The sequence below is a fragment of the Cucumis melo genome, chromosome 9 (genome assembly GCF_025177605.1).
Source record: "Cucumis melo cultivar AY chromosome 9, USDA_Cmelo_AY_1.0, whole genome shotgun sequence".
NCBI classification, from domain to species: domain Eukaryota; kingdom Viridiplantae; phylum Streptophyta; class Magnoliopsida; order Cucurbitales; family Cucurbitaceae; genus Cucumis; species Cucumis melo.
In genome coordinates, this window is record NC_066865.1 from 2,284,828 (window position 1) to 2,305,638 (window position 20,811).

Sequence of the window (20,811 nt, forward strand, 5' to 3'; positions counted from 1 at the left end):
TTGAGTCTTGAGCCAAGTTAAAACGCCCAACCCAAAGCATCACCCTAGGAAAAGATAATTGGCCTCGACCTAGACCGACCCTTGCAAAATGTCAAACTGATACATGCGATTTTCATTCAATAAATATGATATATTGTACATCACACTCTTTTTCAATGAGGTTATAATGATGAAAATGAATTCATTATGTACACTTTTGAATATTGCATTCTGTTCTTCAACTTCTCTAAGCATCAACAGAACAAGAACTGACAGAAATTTGATATTTTGGATAGATGGGGTACCCTGATGTTTGAACCTGGGTAACTAGAAAGAACATATAAGAAAAGGGATTTTCATATATAATCAAACTTCATGAACTGATTCATTATTTACAACTTCAAAACTTGCCAAATCCCAGAAGAAGAAAAAAAAAAATTCATGAACGGCCAAATTTGGACTTTTAAAGCTGAGGGTTTGTAGTAAGTAATTGGCCGTAAATAATCAAACAATGACATTTCCAGAAAAGCCTATCAAATTAAAGAAAAAAAATAACTAGTTGAAAAAAGACGAAAATGAAAATGAAGAAGAATCTTCAGAACTTGGATCTTGTTCTTGTGTTGATGAGCCATCAACTTCAACCATAATTTCATCTTGTGATTCTGAATCGGAATCCTCTGATCCATGTTCCAATCCCGACTCAACATCCATCGGTTCACCATCGTTAACCCACAAATTAACTACAACCACCCGTCCTTCTCCACTTTCTCCACCTTCCATATCTTCATCTTCTTCAACATCACCACCACCAACACCACCGTCCTTTCTCCGATCATCCACCGGCATCACGAACCGACAAACCGGACACGTTCCACGAACATTCAACCATTTCTCAATACAATCAGAATGATACATATGTTTACACGGCATCTCCCTGGCTTCCTCGGCGACTTCAAATCCATCCAAGCAAATCGCACAATCTGTCCCCAATTCCGTAACCCCAACTCTGGGCATCGCATCGATCGAAGCCTTGGACGCCGGCAAGGGCCCAGATTTCTCCGATAAGTCACGAAGAAGAGAGTCAAGAACGTGTCCTTCGAAAACGACAACCGTTCGCGCAGCATGGTCGAGAACGACGATCTGGTTGAGGTTGGATCCGGTGGTGGTTCGAGCAAGGCCAAGGAGAAAAGGGAGAAGCATAGAAAGGGTCCGCGGAGGCGGTGGCGGTGAAGGAGAGGGAGAAGAATCGGAATCAGACATGGTCGTTTAGAGAGGAAATAGAGGAAAAGGGAAGAGATCAAATAGGATTGAAGAAAAAGAAAAAAAAAAGGGTATTATATGAATGGAAAAAGGAAGAAGGCGGCCATGGCGAAGAGGTGAGAAGATTCTGGAAGAAAATTCTAAGATGATGATGACGACGATGATGATGAGGTTCAAGGGGTGGGAAGACACGGTGACCGACGTGACGGGCCACCACCGGACGCCGGTAAGGTCGGTCCCATTTATTTTGATGCCGGTGGGAAAACACACGGGAAGTCTACGCTTTATTCTTTACGCTTATTAATAATATATCTATATCTATTTTTTAAATTTTGTTATATATTATTTTTGTATTTGTGTCATTGTAATTCATTCGTCCACTTGGTTTGGTTGTTTAATTATTTTGGGTGGATGACAATGTTAATGTCAACTATTTTTAAAATTAATTCTCCTAATTTAATTTTGGGTTTTCTTTAATTGTAAATTTGTGTATTAGTTGCTGTTCGATGTTGTTAATTATAGATCGAAAGAAACACAGAGGTTGATTGTTAAAAATGGGTTGTCTTAACTTTTGATTTTTAATAAATATTTTGTTATTTCTTAGGTTGTTTTTAAACACAATTATTTTATGTTAATTGTTAATATTGAAAGTAGACCTTTTTTTTTTTTTTTTTTTTTTTTTAAATATCTATTTATTTATATTTCATAAACTAATTTGTTTTACATTTACTAGTTAATCAAGGTGATTCATTTTGATGTTGAGATTTTGATGAACTCTGATTGAGACAATTTTGGGAACAACGAATAGTAAAAACTAGTCGGGACAAGAGGCACAAGGTAGTAGTGGAAAAGGATATTTTGTAAAAAAGAAAACAAAAAGTGAACAATCACTTGATGAAAATTTGTTTTCGACTATTACTCATTTCATTTACTAACATAGGTACTACGGTGAATGTGAATTTCTTTCATACATCAATTCAATTACTCATCTACAGCCTACGAACGCAAACTCCCACCCAAATACACAAAATCATCAAAATTTATAGATAAAAATAGTATTTAAAAATAACGTAGTTACCAAAGTAAAATCGCCGTCAAATGAGTTAAACAAATTAAATAATTAGAATGAGGAAGAATAAATAATTTCCTAAATAGTAGCTTGAAGAAGACAAGACTTGAGAAATAAGGCATTCTTTGCTTAGTGAAGCAACATGTGGAAAAGGGAAGATCCTCACCTAAGGGAAAAAAGGATAAATGAATGGAAAAGAAAAATGTAATACTATAGTACTATCACATTTAATTCACATAGTGTTCATCAAAGTTCTCATTGTCTAAGTAATTTACTATATGCTTTCCATTAAAATAAATTGACTTATATACCTAATCCTTGTAGTAGGTAATTTGCAACCTTAAACTAATTTTAAACATTTGTCATCATTTATTAGATTGAGGTAAAGTTGTTAGACAGTAACTTGACCGTATTATGTTTTAAACATTAAGAATAATTCAATGGATAAGCTACCATTTAATATTTATGTTATGATTTGATTTTCTACCTTACGATTTGGAAAAGAAATTTCTAAGATATATAATTTATAATAAGGGTTTTTTAAAAATATAACAAACCGATAAAATATTTATATTATATAGAATAATTTTGGGAAAAAAAAAAGTTTATAGGTCTAAGACGGGAAATACAAAAAATGCCCCAGTCAACACGCGATTAATCGCCACATGCAGGTGTGTAATTATTCTTCTAAACGATCATAGTACGCGATCATGTAGGAAATGACACATGATCATGTAGGACATGATACACGATCATGTATTGGAAAAAATGCTTCGCGTAATTCTTCTTCTAAACAATCATGATACGTAATCGTGTAGTATAGGAAATAATACACAATCGTGTAGTTCTTTCTAATGAAAGAAAAAATATTTCGTGTAATTATTCTTCTAAACGATTATGTAGCAAAAGATACAATTATACACGATTGTATAGTTCTTTTTAACAATAAGAAAAATGCTTTAAATTTAAACGGTCGTTCACATCATTCAAAGTGATATTTAAACGATATTGATATTTTGGAAGAAAAACTCCAAGAAAGAAAAAGAAGATGAAGAAAGAAATTTTAAAAAAATGCATAAAAATAAAAGAAAGAAAATCTTAAAAGTTATTTACCCAAAAGAAGATGAACGAAGGAGTTGAAGAAATTTACAATGAAAATAAAAATAGAAGAAAAAGTAGTTGAAGAAGTCTAGAAGAGAAGATGAATAAATCGTAAATAAGAAGAAGAAAAATAAGTGACGAATCGTCCGCAATATCAAGATAAATATGAAATCTATGAAAAATTTCTACCGCTTCATGATATTTTCAATTTTTTTACACATGTGATAAATATTTCGGTGTTTTGTTATATTTATGAAAATTAATTTTTATAAAATTTTAAAAAAATAAATACATGAATGAGTATAAAAATCAATTTAAACTAAACTAAAATATATTGAGAGCAATGTCATATTTAAATAATCTTTAATTTATGATTTTGGAGACGTTGACACATTTCGGTTCCATTTTCCCACAAGTTTAAAGCAGAGTTTGCTTTTCTTTAGGAAAAAAAGAAAGAAAGAAAGAAAGTTGCATTTTAAAATACTAATTCAACATTGTGTTTAGATTATCAATAATTTCGTCACTAATAATTTTATTATCTTTGTCTAATGATATGTGATAGACAGAAAACCTATAATGAACACAAAATAAAATAAGCCATATACCTATAGATTAAGGTTCTCTTCTACCGTGTAAGAGGTCATACGTATGTCCTAATAAGAATAGTAACAACAATAAACTTGGTATTAACAAAACAAAAGTAAACATAGAAATTGATAATCAAGTTTGGTGCAACAACACCTACATCTATGGAACAGTGTGCGCAAGAAAGATATTTTAAATATCAATTATGGGTGTAGATCCAACCTGAATAACTCAACAATCTGTTCTATCCAACCCATATTATATGAGTTGGGCTGGATTGAGTTGAAAATTTTAGTTTTTTTTAGATTGGGTTGGGTCTTAGTTTAGAGGTTGAAGAATTCGATTCAACCAAACCCAACCCTAATTTATATAATATATATTTATATTTATATTATATATATTCTATTATTTATTTAATAAAAGTAAAATTATGAGTATTTTGTTAAACGATCTTGTAGAAAATTAAACGATCGAATGAAAAGTTAGCCGATCGTGTAAGAAGTAAACGATCGTTTGAAGGAGAAAGATAAACGATTGCGTAAGAGGGTAAACAATTATTTAGAAAGCTAAATGATCCTGGGTTTGGAATGAAAAAAAAAACAATATAACCCGACAACCCAACCCAACTCATATTTTATGGATTGGGATGGGAAATTAATTCGAGTTCCCAACCTAACCAACACGAAAATATGAGTTGAGTTGAGAACGTCTCACAACCCAATCCAACCCAACCCGATTATACCCCTAATATCAAAGAGCAAGTTGGGAATTACAACGCTATATTTATCTGTAGATTCTCAAGATTACAGAACACTTGTAGAGCTAACTCATAAGACACTTCGGCTCTCCCTAGATGTTACTTCTTCTCTCCCTAGATGTTACTTCTTCTCTTCAATACTTAGGCTTGCCCTAAGTGAATAAAACTTCTTTTAACTTGATGTATCTTTCTTACTTGCTTGTCAACTCCCTTCACATGTGAAACTTAGGTTTCACCAAGTTAATGAGAACTTCCTTCTCTAATTAGTAGGCTTTAGGCTTGCTCTTAAAGTAGTGCAGTATGAACGAATCAATGTAGTCTTAACAAACAATCCACAAGAACAACAACCGCACCACAAATACTTGAACACTTCAAATACGAACTTCTTTCAAATGACCACCAAAGAACAACTCAAAAACATATGCAATAACCCTAGCAAAAAGATCTCCTTGAGTTTAAAATGTCAAGACCGAACAAGAAACATATCCTGAGAACAAAGGAAAGGAGCACACTAAACCAATTTGCATAATCTTGCAAATAAGGAAATAAATAATCTACAAAAATAGCAACCTTTAAGACATTAATTGAAACAAGTGCACTTCAATACAATTTCTAAGGCAACTACCAAACAACTCAAGAAGAATAGTTAAGAAACACAAACAAATATATTTAGCCAATAGCAAAGATACTAACATTTTTAATTCATATATTTTCAATAGTCACTCTTCAATTTAATCTCTATTCCAAATTTATTGGTTTATTTTTTTAAAAAGTTATCTTTATTATTTATTAACTTGGTCACTATGGTAAAATGAGCGTAGCTCATATATTTCATTCCTGAAACGAGAGGTTTGAATCCCTAACCTTTATTGTTGCACTTTCACAAAGTGTCATGTCTTTAAAAATGTAGGTTTTTATTCATGCATGCTCACACTCCTCTTCTATTACATTTCTTTATTATTTTATTTTATCAATCACTGAAATTAATTAATTGAAGATTAAATTTATAGTTTATGAAATTATAATTATAGTGCGTCGAATAAACTATTTCAATTTAATAAATGAATTAATTTAAAATATACATATTAAAAAATGTTTAATATATACTTAATTTTTATAAAAAAATTATTGAACATCTAACAAAATATTTACATGAAATTCAAGTGTAATAAATTTTGTCTTTTAGTGGTTTTGTTTTATGGAGTATAAATAGTTTGTCAAATTTTTCTATTTTCAAAATAATTCTAATTTTTATTTTAGTTGAATAAATTAGTTTATATATAAAATACTCACACTTATTTTAAAATAAAGATAAAAATCTTATCTATGTAGGAGAATTATAAACCGATAGTTAATCGTTATGATTAATATAATTTAAAGAAAAATTGTCAAAAATAGTAAATTTGACAAAATATAGCAAAATTTCATATTTTATCAAATAATAAACATTGATAGACACTGATATGTTTTTATCAGTAACAAAGATAGATAGTGATAGGAGTCTATCGATTTTTATCATAGATAGATATTGAAATTTTGCTAAGCTTATAAAGATTTTAATTTATTTTTCTATTTTTAAAAATATCCCTGCTTTGAATTTATTAAAATTATAATTATTTTATCGTGGCTTAATTGAAATTTATCTATTATTTTATTAATTAATACATCACAATTATATCATCTTTAATTATAAATTACTCATGTTACAAATTCTTTTAATTAATAGTTTAATTGATATTATTATTTGATCGTTAAATAATTAAAATTCCTCAAAAACTTTGAATTGAATTTATGGTTTATTAATTAATCTCTTTAAGGTGTTTTCTGATTAATTTTACAAGTTAAATAAAGAGCAATTTATTCCTATGCATTCTTAATAAATGATATATTCTCCTTCGTAACCAAAAACATTCGTAAAATCTTATTGCATCTATACACCATATGATGTTTGGGTTTGATTTCAATTTAAAAGTTTTAAAATGTTACAACTTTAGCTTTCAGGTTCAAATCTTGTTTATTTATTTAAGGTTCAAACTTTAAATTTATATTCTAGATTTTTAGTAATACATGCTTCGTACAACTATTTTAAAGTAATTAACATATATTTTTACGATAAATTTTTTTAAAGAAAACTCGATATTAAAATATAAATTTTGAAATTAAAGATGAAATGGAAACAAAATTTATGTCAATAATAAATTTATAATTTTTTAAAATTTAGAATTATATCAAAGGATTGTAAAAAAAAAAAAGATAAATTTGATAAAATATTTACGAAATATTAATTTTGATATTCTAATAAATATATCAGTAACTATTATTAATAAAATCTAAAATTTTACATTTATTACATCAACGATTATTATTAATAAAATCTAAAATTTTAACATATAATTTATTATATTATTAATAAAATCTAAAATTTTATTATGTGATTTATTACATGAACAAACCCAAAATTTATTAAATTGAAAACCAAATCAAAATATTTTGAGAACTTTTAACACCAAATAGAAAATATATAAATGAGGAATTGCGTTAAGGTAAGACATAATGTTTAGAAAGAGAAGCAAAAGCAAAAGCAAAAGCAAAACCAAAAGGGCAAAGAAGAACTGAAGGAGGAAGAAAGAGAATCGAGGAGAGATTCTAATCTCAGTTGAGGTCTCAATTTTTCTTCTTCAACTTTCTTCCCTCAAAAATCTTTAAACTTCCATGACTTCCCTTCTGGGTTTCTCGCATATGAATCGCTTCGATATCGTCCAGATTTATCGACAATATTGTGGTAACAACTTCCTTCTCCTTCCCCCACTCTTTCAACTTTTCGATTCCGCTCCTTTTCTCTTCAATTTTTCCTAAAACCCTTACAATCTTACTTTCTTGCAATTTTTATTTGTAGATATCTATCTTTGAAGATATGGATATGCTGAAAATTTGGATGCTTCTATTTTTTTTTAAAAAAAGATGGGTTATTTGCTAAGTGGGTTTGGATGCTTAATAAGTTTTGGTGCCTGTTACTTTTGGGTCCTGCATTAATAGTTTGGATGATAAAGAATGTAAAAGATTCGGTTTATGGGTGCTTTTTCCAAGGGTCAATGTCGGTTTTATGTTTTGGTCAGTTAGCTTCTAAGAGAATTATGAATTAAATTTATCCAAACGAAAGTTTGAGTTTTACTTAATCATTGCGGATAGATGAAACTAATATGTTTTGGATGACCGAAAACGAGAGTAAAAGGAACTGAGAAAATGTGGAGTTAGTGGAGCTGAGTGGAAACATTAAATTCTACTCAAAGAAAGACAAGTAGTATCATGTTCTGGCTCTTAATTGTATTGAATCAAGTTAGTCATATCATATGAGGTTATCATGTGCTTGGGTTTCTTCTGGTTTCTGAGCAAGTCAGGGTTTCCTATTTTAGTTTTATTGTATTACTTCTTTGTTGTCATGAAAAAAAAAAAGATCATGATTCTGATTTTTGAAATTCCCTCGTTGATTAGACTATGAATTAATGAACTCTAGTTTGATGTGCTTTGTGTTAGCAACTCAAACTAGCCATATAATGGAGTGTTAACTTGTTTACTAACTTGTGTATAGATATTCGATCTCAAAATGGCTATCATGGGAATGAAGACTCTGGATATGCTGAAACACAAATGTCTAAAAGTTCAAAGCAGGCACTCGCGGAGCTCTTAATATATGTGCAATCATCACTCCAGATGGGGTATATCCCTCAAACCGACACTGCATACCTTTTGATGCTTTGTTATTTGTACTCTATGCCAAATGGACCATGATAGGCTTGGGATTTACAGAATTTACACTGTTTTATATGACTTGATATCTTTTGCCTTCCAACATAAGATGTATTCCAAACATTTTCTAACTGACAGATATATGAAACTAAGATAGTATATCATTTCAATTATCAAATTAAAAATAATTATTAATATCATAATTCATAGACATGGATGCTTGCTTGTTTGATTTTTTTAGTTATGGTTTGGTCTAGTATTTTTCGTGCAGTTCAATAAAAAGGAATGTCATGTGGAGAAAAACTAAACGTGTCAAATTTACAGCAGTATAAATGAGGGCATCCCAAATCATTTTTGTTCCCCTGTAGCTTTACATCATAAGAAATAGCAGTTGATTACATCATAAAAAGTTTCTCATATCAATCCAGGTTATCTGAAAAGTAAAAATTACATTTGCAGGAACTCAGTTGTGTATGAACTATCAAAGCTGATGTCATATCTAAACTTTATGGTAATCTCCTTCCTATCAGATTTCTTGGTTTCATACTCTACCCTAGCTTCCTTTAATTTGGCAAGCTTTTGGTATTAGCTGGTGGCAATATTAAATTTTTTATTTTGGATTTTGACAATTTTATTTTGTAGGTAGACTTCTCAGAATTTTCACGCTTCTACGAATTTGTTTTTTTTGTGTGTCGGGAGAATGGTCAAAAAAATATCAGTAAGATTCCTTCTTTAGATTTGTATATTAAAATATGTATTAGTTTCCTAACATGAAAGATAACATGAATCTGCACTGAATGAGTTGTTTCTCTTACATTCTGATATATTTTTTTCCCTTACTTATTTGAACTACAGCTGTTAGCATGGCAGTTAGAGCATGGAGATTAGTTTTGGATGGGAGATTTCGGTTACTTAATCAATGGTGTGACTTTGTTGAGGTATCGTTTTGCCCCTTCTCTTTCTTTCCTCTTCTTAAAAAATGAAGTACACAATGATACAACCTATAGAAAGATCTTGTTCAAATTAGTTATTTTCCTTTTTGTTGAGGTGCCCTTTTCCCTTTTCTCTTTTATTCCGTCACTTAGGCATAATGATAATAATCAGGAAATCAGAATTTCTACATAAAGTCATTTTCATCAATTGCGCTTATGGGGCCTAACAAATATGAAGCATTTGTACATGCTAAATAACCATGAATGAACATTTTAATGTAGTTGCTATCTGCAGAGACATTTGGATAGACGTTCATAGATATATCTTACAAAAATGCATGCGTTTGTCTCAATGTTTGAAGCACAGAATTTAATTTGAGTATTTTTGTACCTAAGCTAAAATCTACCAAATTTCTTCTGTCTGGGTTTGTGAATTTATGTTATTTTTTGGTGTTTTATTCTTCGACTCATCCCTTGGATTAGTAGTGCCACTTATCTCAAGGGTTCTGATGTATTTGAGTTCTATAGAACAATCAGCGACACAATATTTCTGAGGATACTTGGCAGCAAGTCTTGGCTTTCAGCCGCTGTGTACATGAAAATCTGGAAGGGTATGATCCCGAAGGTATTTGTTTTATTTTTTATTTTTATTTAATGGATATAGTCTTTTAGATATTATTTGAATTAAGAATGTTAAGACATGGGAATTACGTTAAGTAATCATTCTCCTTAACTTTTGAAGTTTTTTCACTGATGCAATTGAATTCTATCACACTAAAAACTAAAAAGTATATTTGTCAATTTATATAAGAAAATATAATGCTTCACTTTCATGTTTTCATGTTTAACCTTCTGTTTTGGTTCTTCTATGGAGGACTTGAAATATGATGAGAATGCAAGTATTAATTGATCTCATTATATATGGTGGCTTGGTATTGTTATTTTGTTGCCTCAAGTGTGTGCCTAATGCCTAAAAAACGTTTTTATGGCTTGTGCATTTGGGAGGCGAGCCTCAAGGTACGGTAGAGTTGTAAAGCTTTCAAGGCAAAAGCTCATGCTTCAGTACACTGATATTAGAATATTGATAGTTATATGTTGTTTACGACCTTACTTGAACAAGGTTTGTTCTATAGGGTGTACAATTGTGTCTTTGAGTTCCAAATAGCTATATGATGGGTGGAATGATGCAACTCATAGATAGTTACATGATGGCTATGATCTTACTTCGATCGGATTTGTTCTATAGGTTGCACATGTACATCTGTCTTTGAGTTTCAAATAGTTATATAATGAGTGGAATAATAGAACTAACAGTTTTTGTTGGCCCATTCTTCCAATATGGTTAACCAAATTTTGAATTTGTTAGCTATACAACAAAGGTTGTGGTAATATACCCATAATGGGTTAGTCAAGTGGTAAAAAAATAGTTATAGTCTCAATAACTAAGAGGTCATGGGCTCAATCTATAGTGGTCATCTACCTGAGGTTTAATTTCTTACGAGTTTCTTTGATGCTCAAATGTTGTAGGGTTAGGTGGGTTGTCATTGTGAGATTAGTCGAGGTGGACATAAATGGACCCTGTAGGGTTAAGCAGGTTGTCCTATGAGATTAGTCGAGGTACACATAAATTGACCCGGAAACTCACAGATAGAAAAAAAGTACTTCTATCACTAAAGCTTATGAAATATACAAAAAAAAAGAAAAACAAAAGTTAAAGAAGAGGTTCATAGTCTCGATCTTTTTCCCGGTACTTTTAGTTTTATATTATCAAAATTTTCTAATTAACTTGAGGATTATGCATCACTTCTCTTGAAGAAAGAGCCTCCACACTATCCCTTACTCTTTTGAAATGTTGGATATGCTTTTAAATAAGTAGAATGCTCATCTTTTCTTACTGTAATGTTTGTGGTTACTCAGTTGCGTTTTTCTATCAGGTGCTTGGCCTGTTCTAATTGATGACTTCGTCGAGCACATGTACAGGTTAGTTTGTAGAGGATTTTTACAGATGCAATGAGTTTGAAGTTGAATGTAGACAAATTGTTCTTTCATGTATATCATTTTAATTCTTCCTTATTATCATGATGCCTTGTACGAACACTTGGTCTGCCGATGATCATCGTGCAGGCGCTCAGGATCTAATAAAGTTTCAAAGTTATGTTGTACTTGTGGAGACTCAGAATCAGAGTCAGGTGTATTTGAAGATTCTCTTTCGGGTATGGATTCAACTGTCAGGAAAAAAATGTACTGTTTTACATTTGGGACTTCCATTGGAAGCAGAATGTTATATGAGCCTTGTTTTACTATTGTATTGTGTCAGGATTAAAGTTTTTCCCTGGGTTGAAGAGGAAATTACCTGAGGACATGCAAATGGACGGCATTGTGTCTCCGAGTGATCCTAGAACCGGCGCCATGGAGTTTACTCCTGTTACGAGTGTCAAGAAAAGTAGATTTATGGCTTGCAGGCCAGTGAACTTGGAGATAAACTTACCATCATGTACTGCAGCCGAGAACATAGAGGTGGTTCGACATAGCAGTACAGTAGGTTCCAAATCGCCTTGTGCTGTTGAAGGTTGCCTGTCGAAAGGTTTTGCTGGGCTTTTCTCGACACGCTTGTTCTTAGGATTGGATCAAGAAAGGAAAGCGTCATTCACGTGAGAATAAGCCGCTTATCCTTAGTGATGTTTTCAGGTTGTATGGTCTACAATGTGGCTATATCTTTCATTTTTGTTGCACAGCATTTTTAATCAGACGAGTTGATTTGGCAGCAAACTAGAACAAAGGTTTGATTATGTTTCTAATGAGGGAAGAGAAATTAATGATTTGGCTTTACGTTGTAATTAGTCTGTTTCTATTCAAAGAACAAATAAGAATCTACATAGTTTGTCTTATTCTATACCCTTCACATTATTCCATTTGGCTCTAAATGATATGATTCAATTTGGAGATTGTGTTAAGCTGTCTTCAATGTCTTCTCTTTGTTTCCATCTGTTCCAAAAATCAGTTTGGATTTGCTCTTAGACATCTAAAGCCACCGTTTTGGATTTGGGGAATCCCGACCCACCAATTTCATTAGTTAGTATTAAATAACTCAATTTAATAAGTTTTGTTATTCCAAACACAAATTTCTTGAGATTTTAATAGATTGACTTCAAACTTTATAATTCAACTATATATTTAAATAAAAATAAATGAACGAGTTTGTCACTAAGTAAATGACAATCTTTGATAAGTTACTTGTCTTTTAACATAAAAGATCAAAACAGAGGTGGAGCAGTGTAAATTCAGCCTTAAATAAAACACCAAAAAAGAGTTGACAGGAGAAGCAAAAATAGATGGGATTGTTTCTAGTGCCATTACAAAGTGAATTTTCAGATTCTAAGATGGACCAAATTGAGAATAAGGGAAAAGGATAGCTTGGAAATTGCATCTTCTTATAAGGGGACAGTCCACAATATGAATGGCATTACGATTGTATTGGAAGCAAAGGAAGATGTTGGAAAGCAAAGGAATGTTTTTGTATGATTGGCATTCCACTTGTGGAGTATGTCCTGTTGCATCTCTAATGGCATTACTTATGTTTTCTAAGTCATAGACCTCTCCAAATGGAAAGATTCCTGCATCCCAAACCATTTCATTAACATTAAAAACTCATAATATAATAGAGCTAAGTATTGTAACGATTTCAGAAAGTCAAGTCTAAGTAGTTGAAGATAACTTATTCATTGACCTAATTAATAACATAGGATGCTTTTACGTTAGGTGAGATTCTTGGCATTTAATGTATTGTGTGTTACTTTCCTTCTAGTTATGTTTTGAAATACACTTTGTTAACTGTGGAGATAACTTTTGAAAATGATTTTGGGTGTGTAAATGTATCATTAATGATCTGGATGAAGATATGACATGATAAGTTAAAGAATGATATACTTGTTCTGAGTGTTTTATTTTAAATCAAGGACATAATCGACATAAACAACAACCTAAATGAAAAAGAGCTAACAAAGTAACAAGATTTAGGCCACACAGAACACTTTAGAATTGAAATAGACTTAGGGGAGAGAGCTTTGGCCAAAGCTCAACATGCTCGGTCTCAACCTAACAAAGTACTTAGTGAGGCATGCCACACTCATGCCCCAACCCAAAGCATGACTCTTACCTAAAATGGACCAAAAGGAGATGCTTAGCCTTGACCTTGACCTTGACCCTTTGCAAAGCCTCATGCGGGTGTGTTTATGCTAATATGACCTTGAAATCCTATGAAGGATAACCTAGAACGATTACTCCTATAAACGCATCTTTGTAACTATAAGGAGGAGTAAGCCCATTCTGATTCTCAAATTCTAAAGCTTTCACACTACTCTACTCTTGATCGTAAGCACTAAAATGTATATGTAGCACCCCAATGGCGTGCAAGTTCTTTTTTGTTTTGCTAATCACATTCTTCTCCTCTCGTAACAAATTTATTATTGTTATGAAGTGAAGGTCAAGACTCTTTTCCCTATCCGAATTTTGACATCAACACAACTTTAGAGAAATAATAAATTATATACTTTCTTTATAGTTCTTTTGCACTTGTCTTTGTCATCTAATTGAGCACATGTTTGAAAAGTTAGCCCTACTATCTGTTATCACATCAAAAGAACATGCTTGTATTTCTTCCAGAGGTTATTGAATCCTTCATGTTCTTTCTCGATCTTCCTATCTTCTATTATCTCAAAATAGTTGGTAGCTTAACTCACCACATTTTTCTCCAAAATATTAACAATAAACTAGTATAAGGACAACTTGCAACAATTTTCAAAACTTGAAGAGAACTAACTAGTATTATGGGTAAACACAAACTCATTTCCCTTACTAAGGACAAGTGGACTATTTTCAATGGAAGATCAAAGTTTTGTTCAAATCTTGAAACAGTACAAACCTCTGTTTGCTAAGATAGTGAAGAGATCAAAATTTTGCTTAAGCTTGAGTGCAGTTTCAAAGAATGAATGTTGAGTTAGCAATGGCTGTGAACAAATTCCATGGCTTTCCCACTCTTTCTTCCACATTTCTTCATTCTCTTCCACCTCAAGTGATGGCCATTCTCTATCTAACTCATTTTTCAGGTCCAACATCTATTAAAAAAACACCCTAATTGATCAAAACTTGAAGAATCATACACTCTTTATAAATCTCTGTCCAGCAAAAAATACCTTTGAAGAATCAAAACTTGTTCCAATTTTGCAACTGGAAATCCCATGAGAAGAAGGCCGGAAACCATTAATACTGAAAGTGGGTATTGCTGGTTTTTGACAAGGCCTCAAATTGCATAAAGAAACCTGCCACTAATGCTTACAAAACGGCCACAAATAAGCAAAGTGATCATAAGATAAACCCAAATGGGAACAACACAAAAATTTGATTACCTGTTGAACAAGGTAAAAGAAGTCATATTCTCCATTGCCTTCTGATATCAGCTGTAAACAAAAGGGGGGGTGGGCCAATTTGGTCAATTTTGTATAGAAATGAATAAACTTTTATGATTAAATTACCTGAGAAGAGTTATATGATGCAATGTTTTGACATGATATGGTTATAGCAAGAAGCTGGAAAAAGAGAAAGAGAATGAGCATTGGAGTTGGACAATTGGGATGGATTTTCATGGCAGTTTGGTGATGAAACTTTATTTGTATACTCAAATTCCTTAGGCTAAAAGAGATAAGATAATGAAGTTTGGGGGACTCAAATTTATAGGGCGAAACCTTTCTTTTGTAGGTTCAATTTAATGGTCTGCTGATTGAACTTTAAGGACACCTAATATTAAGGTTTGCTTTATATTAATTATTGTTGTGGCAATTACCGTTGAGTTGATGTAATGAGGAAAAATTTCTTCAAGGGATGGCTATTTGTTTTTGACTATTCGGTGATTTTAGTTTATGATATTTTGGTTGAATTTGACTGTTTGGATAGTTAATTAACATTTTCCACGTCACTTTCTATTGACTAATGACAATGTTTGACATTTTTTAAGTCACTTTCTTTATCGAGGAGGCCAAGAGTTGAGATTATAACATCGTTATCTTATGTTCATTGTAGCCAAGAGTATGCGTTAGTGCACTATGTTGCATTGTAACATCTCGAGTGTAGAAAGGGGACACGAATAAACCGATATGGTTAAGAAAAACTTAAAAGTAAACTGAAAATTACTATCTGTACCAACAGAATACACCTCCCTTTCCAGTCGCTCAATCATAAAAACTTCAAAAATAAAAGTGTTTAACTCGAAGGAATTCCAAGACGCCGTGTCACAAGGGATATGGGGGAATGCTAGCAAGTTTACCCACTTGGTTTCTTGTGATGTAATAATGTAGATTATTAAGGTGCGTTTCTTTACTTTTCGATTGTATCGTTAGTTTAAAAAAAACATGAGAGTATTTTAAAGTATGGAATTCAAACTAATTTTGATGAGTTATTTGTCAAACGTTTAGCATAATTTCTCCTATAATTTGAGGTCATTAACTATAATAAATATGTAGGTAGGTATAATTGTTGACACAGTGTAATTGAGAATTAAATCCTCAAAGCTAAGTTGTAAAGCATCTCCAACCAATATAAAGGACTTTCTTTAATGTGTTTAATTAAATGACATCTAATTCCATGCATTGTAAACCAAACTGTAGGGTTCTTAAAATATTTGTTACTTTGCCAAGAGTGGAAATGGTGATGGATCCCACCGTATGACACATTACACTACTTAGCAAAATGTATAAAATATATAAGTGTCAAATTCGAATAATTAAGGTCGTTCATACCCTTATTTGTTTTTAGTTTGAAAAAATATATCTTTTTAGTCTTCGAGTTTTGAAAATTATCCAATTGGTTTCTGAGTGAAGATTGATAAGATTGAAATCAAAGATGAGTGCAACAGAGCCGTTAGTTTCAAATAGAAGGATGTAAAACGCGAGATAGCAAGAGGGATACTAGCAACAACGAGAGAGAGAGAGAGAGAGAGAGAGAGAGAGAGAGAGAGAGAGAGAGAGAGAGAGAGAGAGAGAGAGAGAGAGAGAGAGAGAGAGAGAGAGAGAGAGAGAGAGAGAGAGAGAGAGAGAGAGACTTAGCGAGAGCAAAACATAGCGAGACAACTAGGTAGCTAGAGGAAATGATAGTGAGAGTGAGCAATTTTGTAATTGTGTGTTGAAGGCTCTCCACAACATATATAAGGAACAATGGTGATGTTTGCTTTCCTTTTTTCCATAAAGATCTTTATAGAGAGTTCAATTATTTGTAACATTAAAATCGTATCACCGTAAAAATTTAAGAACAAGTCTTGAAAATATGAGTTATGATGATACATGTGTAGCAGACAATATAAGAAATCATATGAGTTTTATCGAGAAGAAGATGATATTCCATTGTCTACAAATAATACCATCAACGTTATCACTAGACAATGACCACACTAATCCATGGAAATTGGAAAGAGGAACACCTAATGCACCAACCAGTGTAGTAACGAGATATCAAGAGGGTTGAACTCAGTTGATTGTGGCGCTAGAGACGAGCACAGTACTTTAGTAGCTGGTAATGAGAAACCATATGGACTTGGAGTGTCTTATCCCAAATCAGCATGGTCCTTTAGTTGATGTCACTAAGTGATAAGTAGGATAGACCACAGGTATTATGAAACAAGTTAATATCTTAAATCAGTTCTACATGATATAACAAATCTTCAGAAAAACAAATTAGTAAAAGGATTATGTATTTCGTCTCGTTGGAATTATTCTCACTAGAAACAGTCTTACCAATCTTGCTAGTCTCGCTTTCTCTAAGTGTCTTGCTAGTTTCAATCTATCTAATTGTCTCACTACACTCACATTAGTTTATTTTACTCTCCCAGTATCGGTCTCATATGTCTGGCTAGTCTCAATCTCAACATCTCTCTCACTCACATTCACTAAACCCTCAATGTCCCTTATCTCTCTTACTAGTCATCTTCAGCCTCAATACTAAAGAACATATTGAAACCCGAGAAAAATAAACAAAAAACCATAAAACAACATGCAAAAAACCCAAAACCATGAGGCTAAATTTGTAGGACGCATGTGGAAGGAAAATTTGCAAAGTGATTGATGGATTTCAAACGTAATGAAATTGTTCAAATATGGAATGTCGAATGCCAAGATGAGCGAAACAAAGCTATTAAATTTGAAGTGTTTTCATTTTAGGCTAGAAGGGTATGAAGACGAACATGAGGAAAATTTGGTATTAATCTTATGGTGTAATGACACGCATTGGGTCAAATGACATTATTTTTAAAAATTAAATCATTTGACATTCCAAGCTAGAAATTGGATCATCCGTACAAATTTAATAAATTAGACCTACTAATACATAACTTGCACATTTATCCATAACTCTTGAGAGAGAAATCTATCTAAATCGTAAATACAGTTGAATTGTTTTTTTTATCTGTTTACTCAAAATTACAAATCTATCACATTTTACCTAATTTACCTTTATCATTTGATTCTAAAGATGATGGTAAATGCAACAAATTTATAATTCACATTCTAATGTAGTAATAGTATATGTAACCATAAAAGCAGTGAGTCCCACATAATTGTTAAACGCCCCTCCATTCTTCGATTGTATTTTGATTACGAATTTGGTGCATGCTCCTCCAATTCATTACAATTACAAAACATAAGTAACAACAACAAACCCAACAAAATAAGACACATCTTTTAGAATACTTTTGATTGGTTATGTTTCACCAGGAATAAACACAACCTTAATATCTTCATTTTCATTCACATTCCACTTTTAACTCTTTTCCTTTTCCTTTTTAACATCATTAAAACCATAAATTAACCACGAGATAACAAATTGTTTTCTACTAATACTGTTATTTTTTTTAATATCATTGTTCACAACACCACAAGAAATATAAGACAATCCTAGCAAAAACTGTTACTCATGTTTCTAGGAGGAATCTCAACCATGTGCTTTGCTGGGGAAACAGAATTCAAAGAATAAGATCGCCAAGTCAGGTTGAATAGAATATGTTGCCCAGGTGGTCAAAACCTTATCCAATCATCATCATATATCATGAAGTTTGCAAGCCAGACACTGCCAAATAGATACTAAATAGCGTTAACAATGTGTAATACAGATCTCTTCATAGACAGAAAATAGGATTAGAGTTCACCAAATATCTTTGTATTTAATAAATCTTTTCGAGTTCATACATTCAGCAATCTAACAAATTTTGAAGTCGTAACACAAGCATCCATCAGAACTGTGAAGTATGTTCATAGCTTAAGTAATGACAGAGTAACCATACAACTGGAGAAAGAATCCTTCCTCTTATTGCAAGACAATCCTATAAGGAATTCAACATAATAAGACTTTGTGAATTCAGTTTCTTGAAGCCTTTCTATTCAAATAAAACTCAAATGTTTATTGATTGGGGATCTCTTCCTATACACTTTACTAGTAGTCCATAGTGACACAAATTCAGAATCTAAGACGTGCAAACTAGAATGAAAGCCAAGACTTGGGAAACCAAATTCCTGCAGATCAGTTCACAAAATTTAGCAGTTGCAGTGTCACAGTGTAGAACTCTGCACATAAAACTTCCCGCCCCTTGACCATTCGTCATCACACATCATCATTGAACACTGATTAAACATCACAATTAGTATCCTCACGTTTATATCAATTATGTGGATGAAATAGTCGTGATTTGAATAAGCATCACTTATAAAGAACTAAATTACAAGTTACATTTGGAAGGGAGGGATTTGTTACTTCTTTAGCTTAAAATTTAGACCCTAGTACAGAATGCAGCATTTAATCTTTATCTTATGAAGATGAACTCAAATTTGCAATTCATTGATACGAAAAAAGCAAAAAAAAAAAAAAAGGCGGATAAGATGCCTGTTCAATCAAGCAAAAAGAGCATTTAGATGATAGAAGCAGACAAGCAGTAGGTAAATATATTTATCCCAAAATACTGGCAATGGTTTGACATGGGCACTTGTGCTGAACTAGTTGGAGACTCTTTGGAGAATTGTTATCCATTTCTGTTTTCTAACAATTTAAATCGGTGATGGAATGAATTAAAACACCGTCCTTGTTAGGTTTGTAATAGAGTTTGGTTTCTTGTAAATTTTCAAATATCAATGAAAAGTCCTTTTGTCAAGAGAAATACATTATCTACAAGGCCTTCACTTCACTATTTCATTCTCCTCCTTTTCATCCGGCATTCAAAGGGCCAAAAATAGAGTCAATGGTGTATATCTCACGCTATCCTCCATCCGTGTAGAGCCAAAAATATAGGGCCAAGAATACAATTATTCAATTTCTTGAACAAAAGAAATCAGAAACTTTCATAGTGGCAGCTAACAAGAATATAGAAAAAGTTAAAACTCACTCTAGAAACAACTAGATTGCGGTAGTAAGATTAAGAATGGAGCTATCCAAATTCTTGAACAAAAGAAAGCAGAAACTTTATGGTGGCAGCAGAACAAGAACATTGATAAAAAAAAAAAAAAAAAAAAACTAAAATTCACTGTAGAAACTACTAAATCGGTTGTAGGACCAAGAATGCAGCTACCCCAATATGATGAACAAAAGAAATCAGAATTCATAGTGGCAGCATAACAAGAACATAGAAAAAAGTAAAATTCACTCTATAAGAATAAGGACCGAAAGTACCTTCTGAAAGCCAACCATAACTATGGGGAGAAACAGAAAGCATCGAAGTCATTAATGCCGAAGAAGTTGCAGAATGGAATGGAAGCATGGACTCCACGCAAAAGCTCATTTCAATCGGAATCCTTCAAAGAGAGTGAAAAACAACACCTATGAGACACTCGGCATACTTTTCCACTAATCTTAACTCAACTCAACTTACACGCTCAGTTTCCAGAATCAAATTACATTGAAAAAATTACGTCGAAGTCGAGGGGTTGCGAGGAAATTACCTAAAAGAGGAGTGGGAGAAAGGTCGTTTGGAAGCAATGCGAAATGGTGAACGAGCCGGAGCAGCTCTGGCTCCGGCGCTCAGAAGAGTGGCAGTCTTGCCGGAGGAGGATCGGAAAATGGCCCTGGCGGCAAAGGAAGCCATGGGTAAATCGAGAGAAATTATGTGGAATGAGCGAGGATGAAGGAAGGGAGCTCCGTCTTAGATTTAGGGCACTGAAATGCTAAACCCTTCCGCCGCCGCTCTACACAAAACCGGGGATTTTATTTTTCCTCCATTTATTCATTTCAACATAATTCAATTCTAATTTTGTTTTATTCAAAAATTTAAGTTTTTATCAAAACAATTGTTTTTTCTAAATTATAAAAATTAGTGACACATTGCATTACTACTTCAATGTATTAATAATTAATAA

The 20,811-nt window shown here is 32.4% G+C and overlaps 4 protein-coding genes across 5 annotated transcripts; 1 reads left to right on the forward strand and 3 right to left on the reverse strand.

Annotated features, from left to right (window-relative positions):
• Positions 1-483: 483 nt before the first annotated feature.
• On the reverse strand, positions 484-1,239 carry LOC103498739 (E3 ubiquitin-protein ligase MPSR1-like). Its single transcript, XM_008461477.2, has 2 exons — positions 582-1,239; positions 484-509 (listed from the first exon to the last, which is right to left on the reverse strand). The coding sequence occupies exons 1-2, from the start codon at positions 1,237-1,239 to the stop codon at positions 484-486; spliced, it is 684 nt and encodes a 227-aa protein (XP_008459699.1).
• A 6,052-nt stretch (positions 1,240-7,291) lies between these two features.
• On the forward strand, positions 7,292-12,318 carry LOC103498486 (defective in cullin neddylation protein AAR3). The gene is made up of 9 exons (XM_008461094.3): positions 7,292-7,533; positions 8,341-8,467; positions 8,958-9,009; positions 9,141-9,216; positions 9,354-9,436; positions 9,959-10,055; positions 11,365-11,410; positions 11,555-11,643; positions 11,748-12,318. The coding sequence occupies exons 1-9, from the start codon at positions 7,464-7,466 to the stop codon at positions 12,083-12,085; spliced, it is 978 nt and encodes a 325-aa protein (XP_008459316.2). The 5' UTR covers positions 7,292-7,463; the 3' UTR covers positions 12,086-12,318.
• A 303-nt stretch (positions 12,319-12,621) lies between these two features.
• LOC103498487 (ribonuclease 1-like) lies at positions 12,622-15,140 on the reverse strand. Its single transcript, XM_008461095.3, has 5 exons — positions 14,962-15,140; positions 14,836-14,886; positions 14,623-14,754; positions 14,352-14,544; positions 12,622-13,044 (listed from the first exon to the last, which is right to left on the reverse strand). The coding sequence occupies exons 1-5, from the start codon at positions 15,070-15,072 to the stop codon at positions 12,806-12,808; spliced, it is 726 nt and encodes a 241-aa protein (XP_008459317.1). The 5' UTR covers positions 15,073-15,140; the 3' UTR covers positions 12,622-12,805.
• Positions 15,141-18,140: 3,000 nt separating this feature from the next.
• LOC103498488 (protein NUCLEAR FUSION DEFECTIVE 6, mitochondrial-like) lies at positions 18,141-20,681 on the reverse strand. Of its 2 annotated transcripts, none has more exons than XM_008461100.3 (3): positions 20,398-20,681; positions 20,129-20,250; positions 18,141-19,089 (listed from the first exon to the last, which is right to left on the reverse strand). In XM_008461100.3, the coding sequence occupies exons 1-3, from the start codon at positions 20,538-20,540 to the stop codon at positions 19,070-19,072; spliced, it is 285 nt and encodes a 94-aa protein (XP_008459322.1). In that variant the 5' UTR covers positions 20,541-20,681; the 3' UTR covers positions 18,141-19,069. The 2 variants fall into 2 exon arrangements, with proteins under 2 accessions (XP_008459322.1, XP_008459321.1); XM_008461099.3 differs by having other exon boundaries at positions 18,141-18,538; positions 20,398-20,675.
• Between the last annotated feature and the right edge of the window lie 130 nt (positions 20,682-20,811).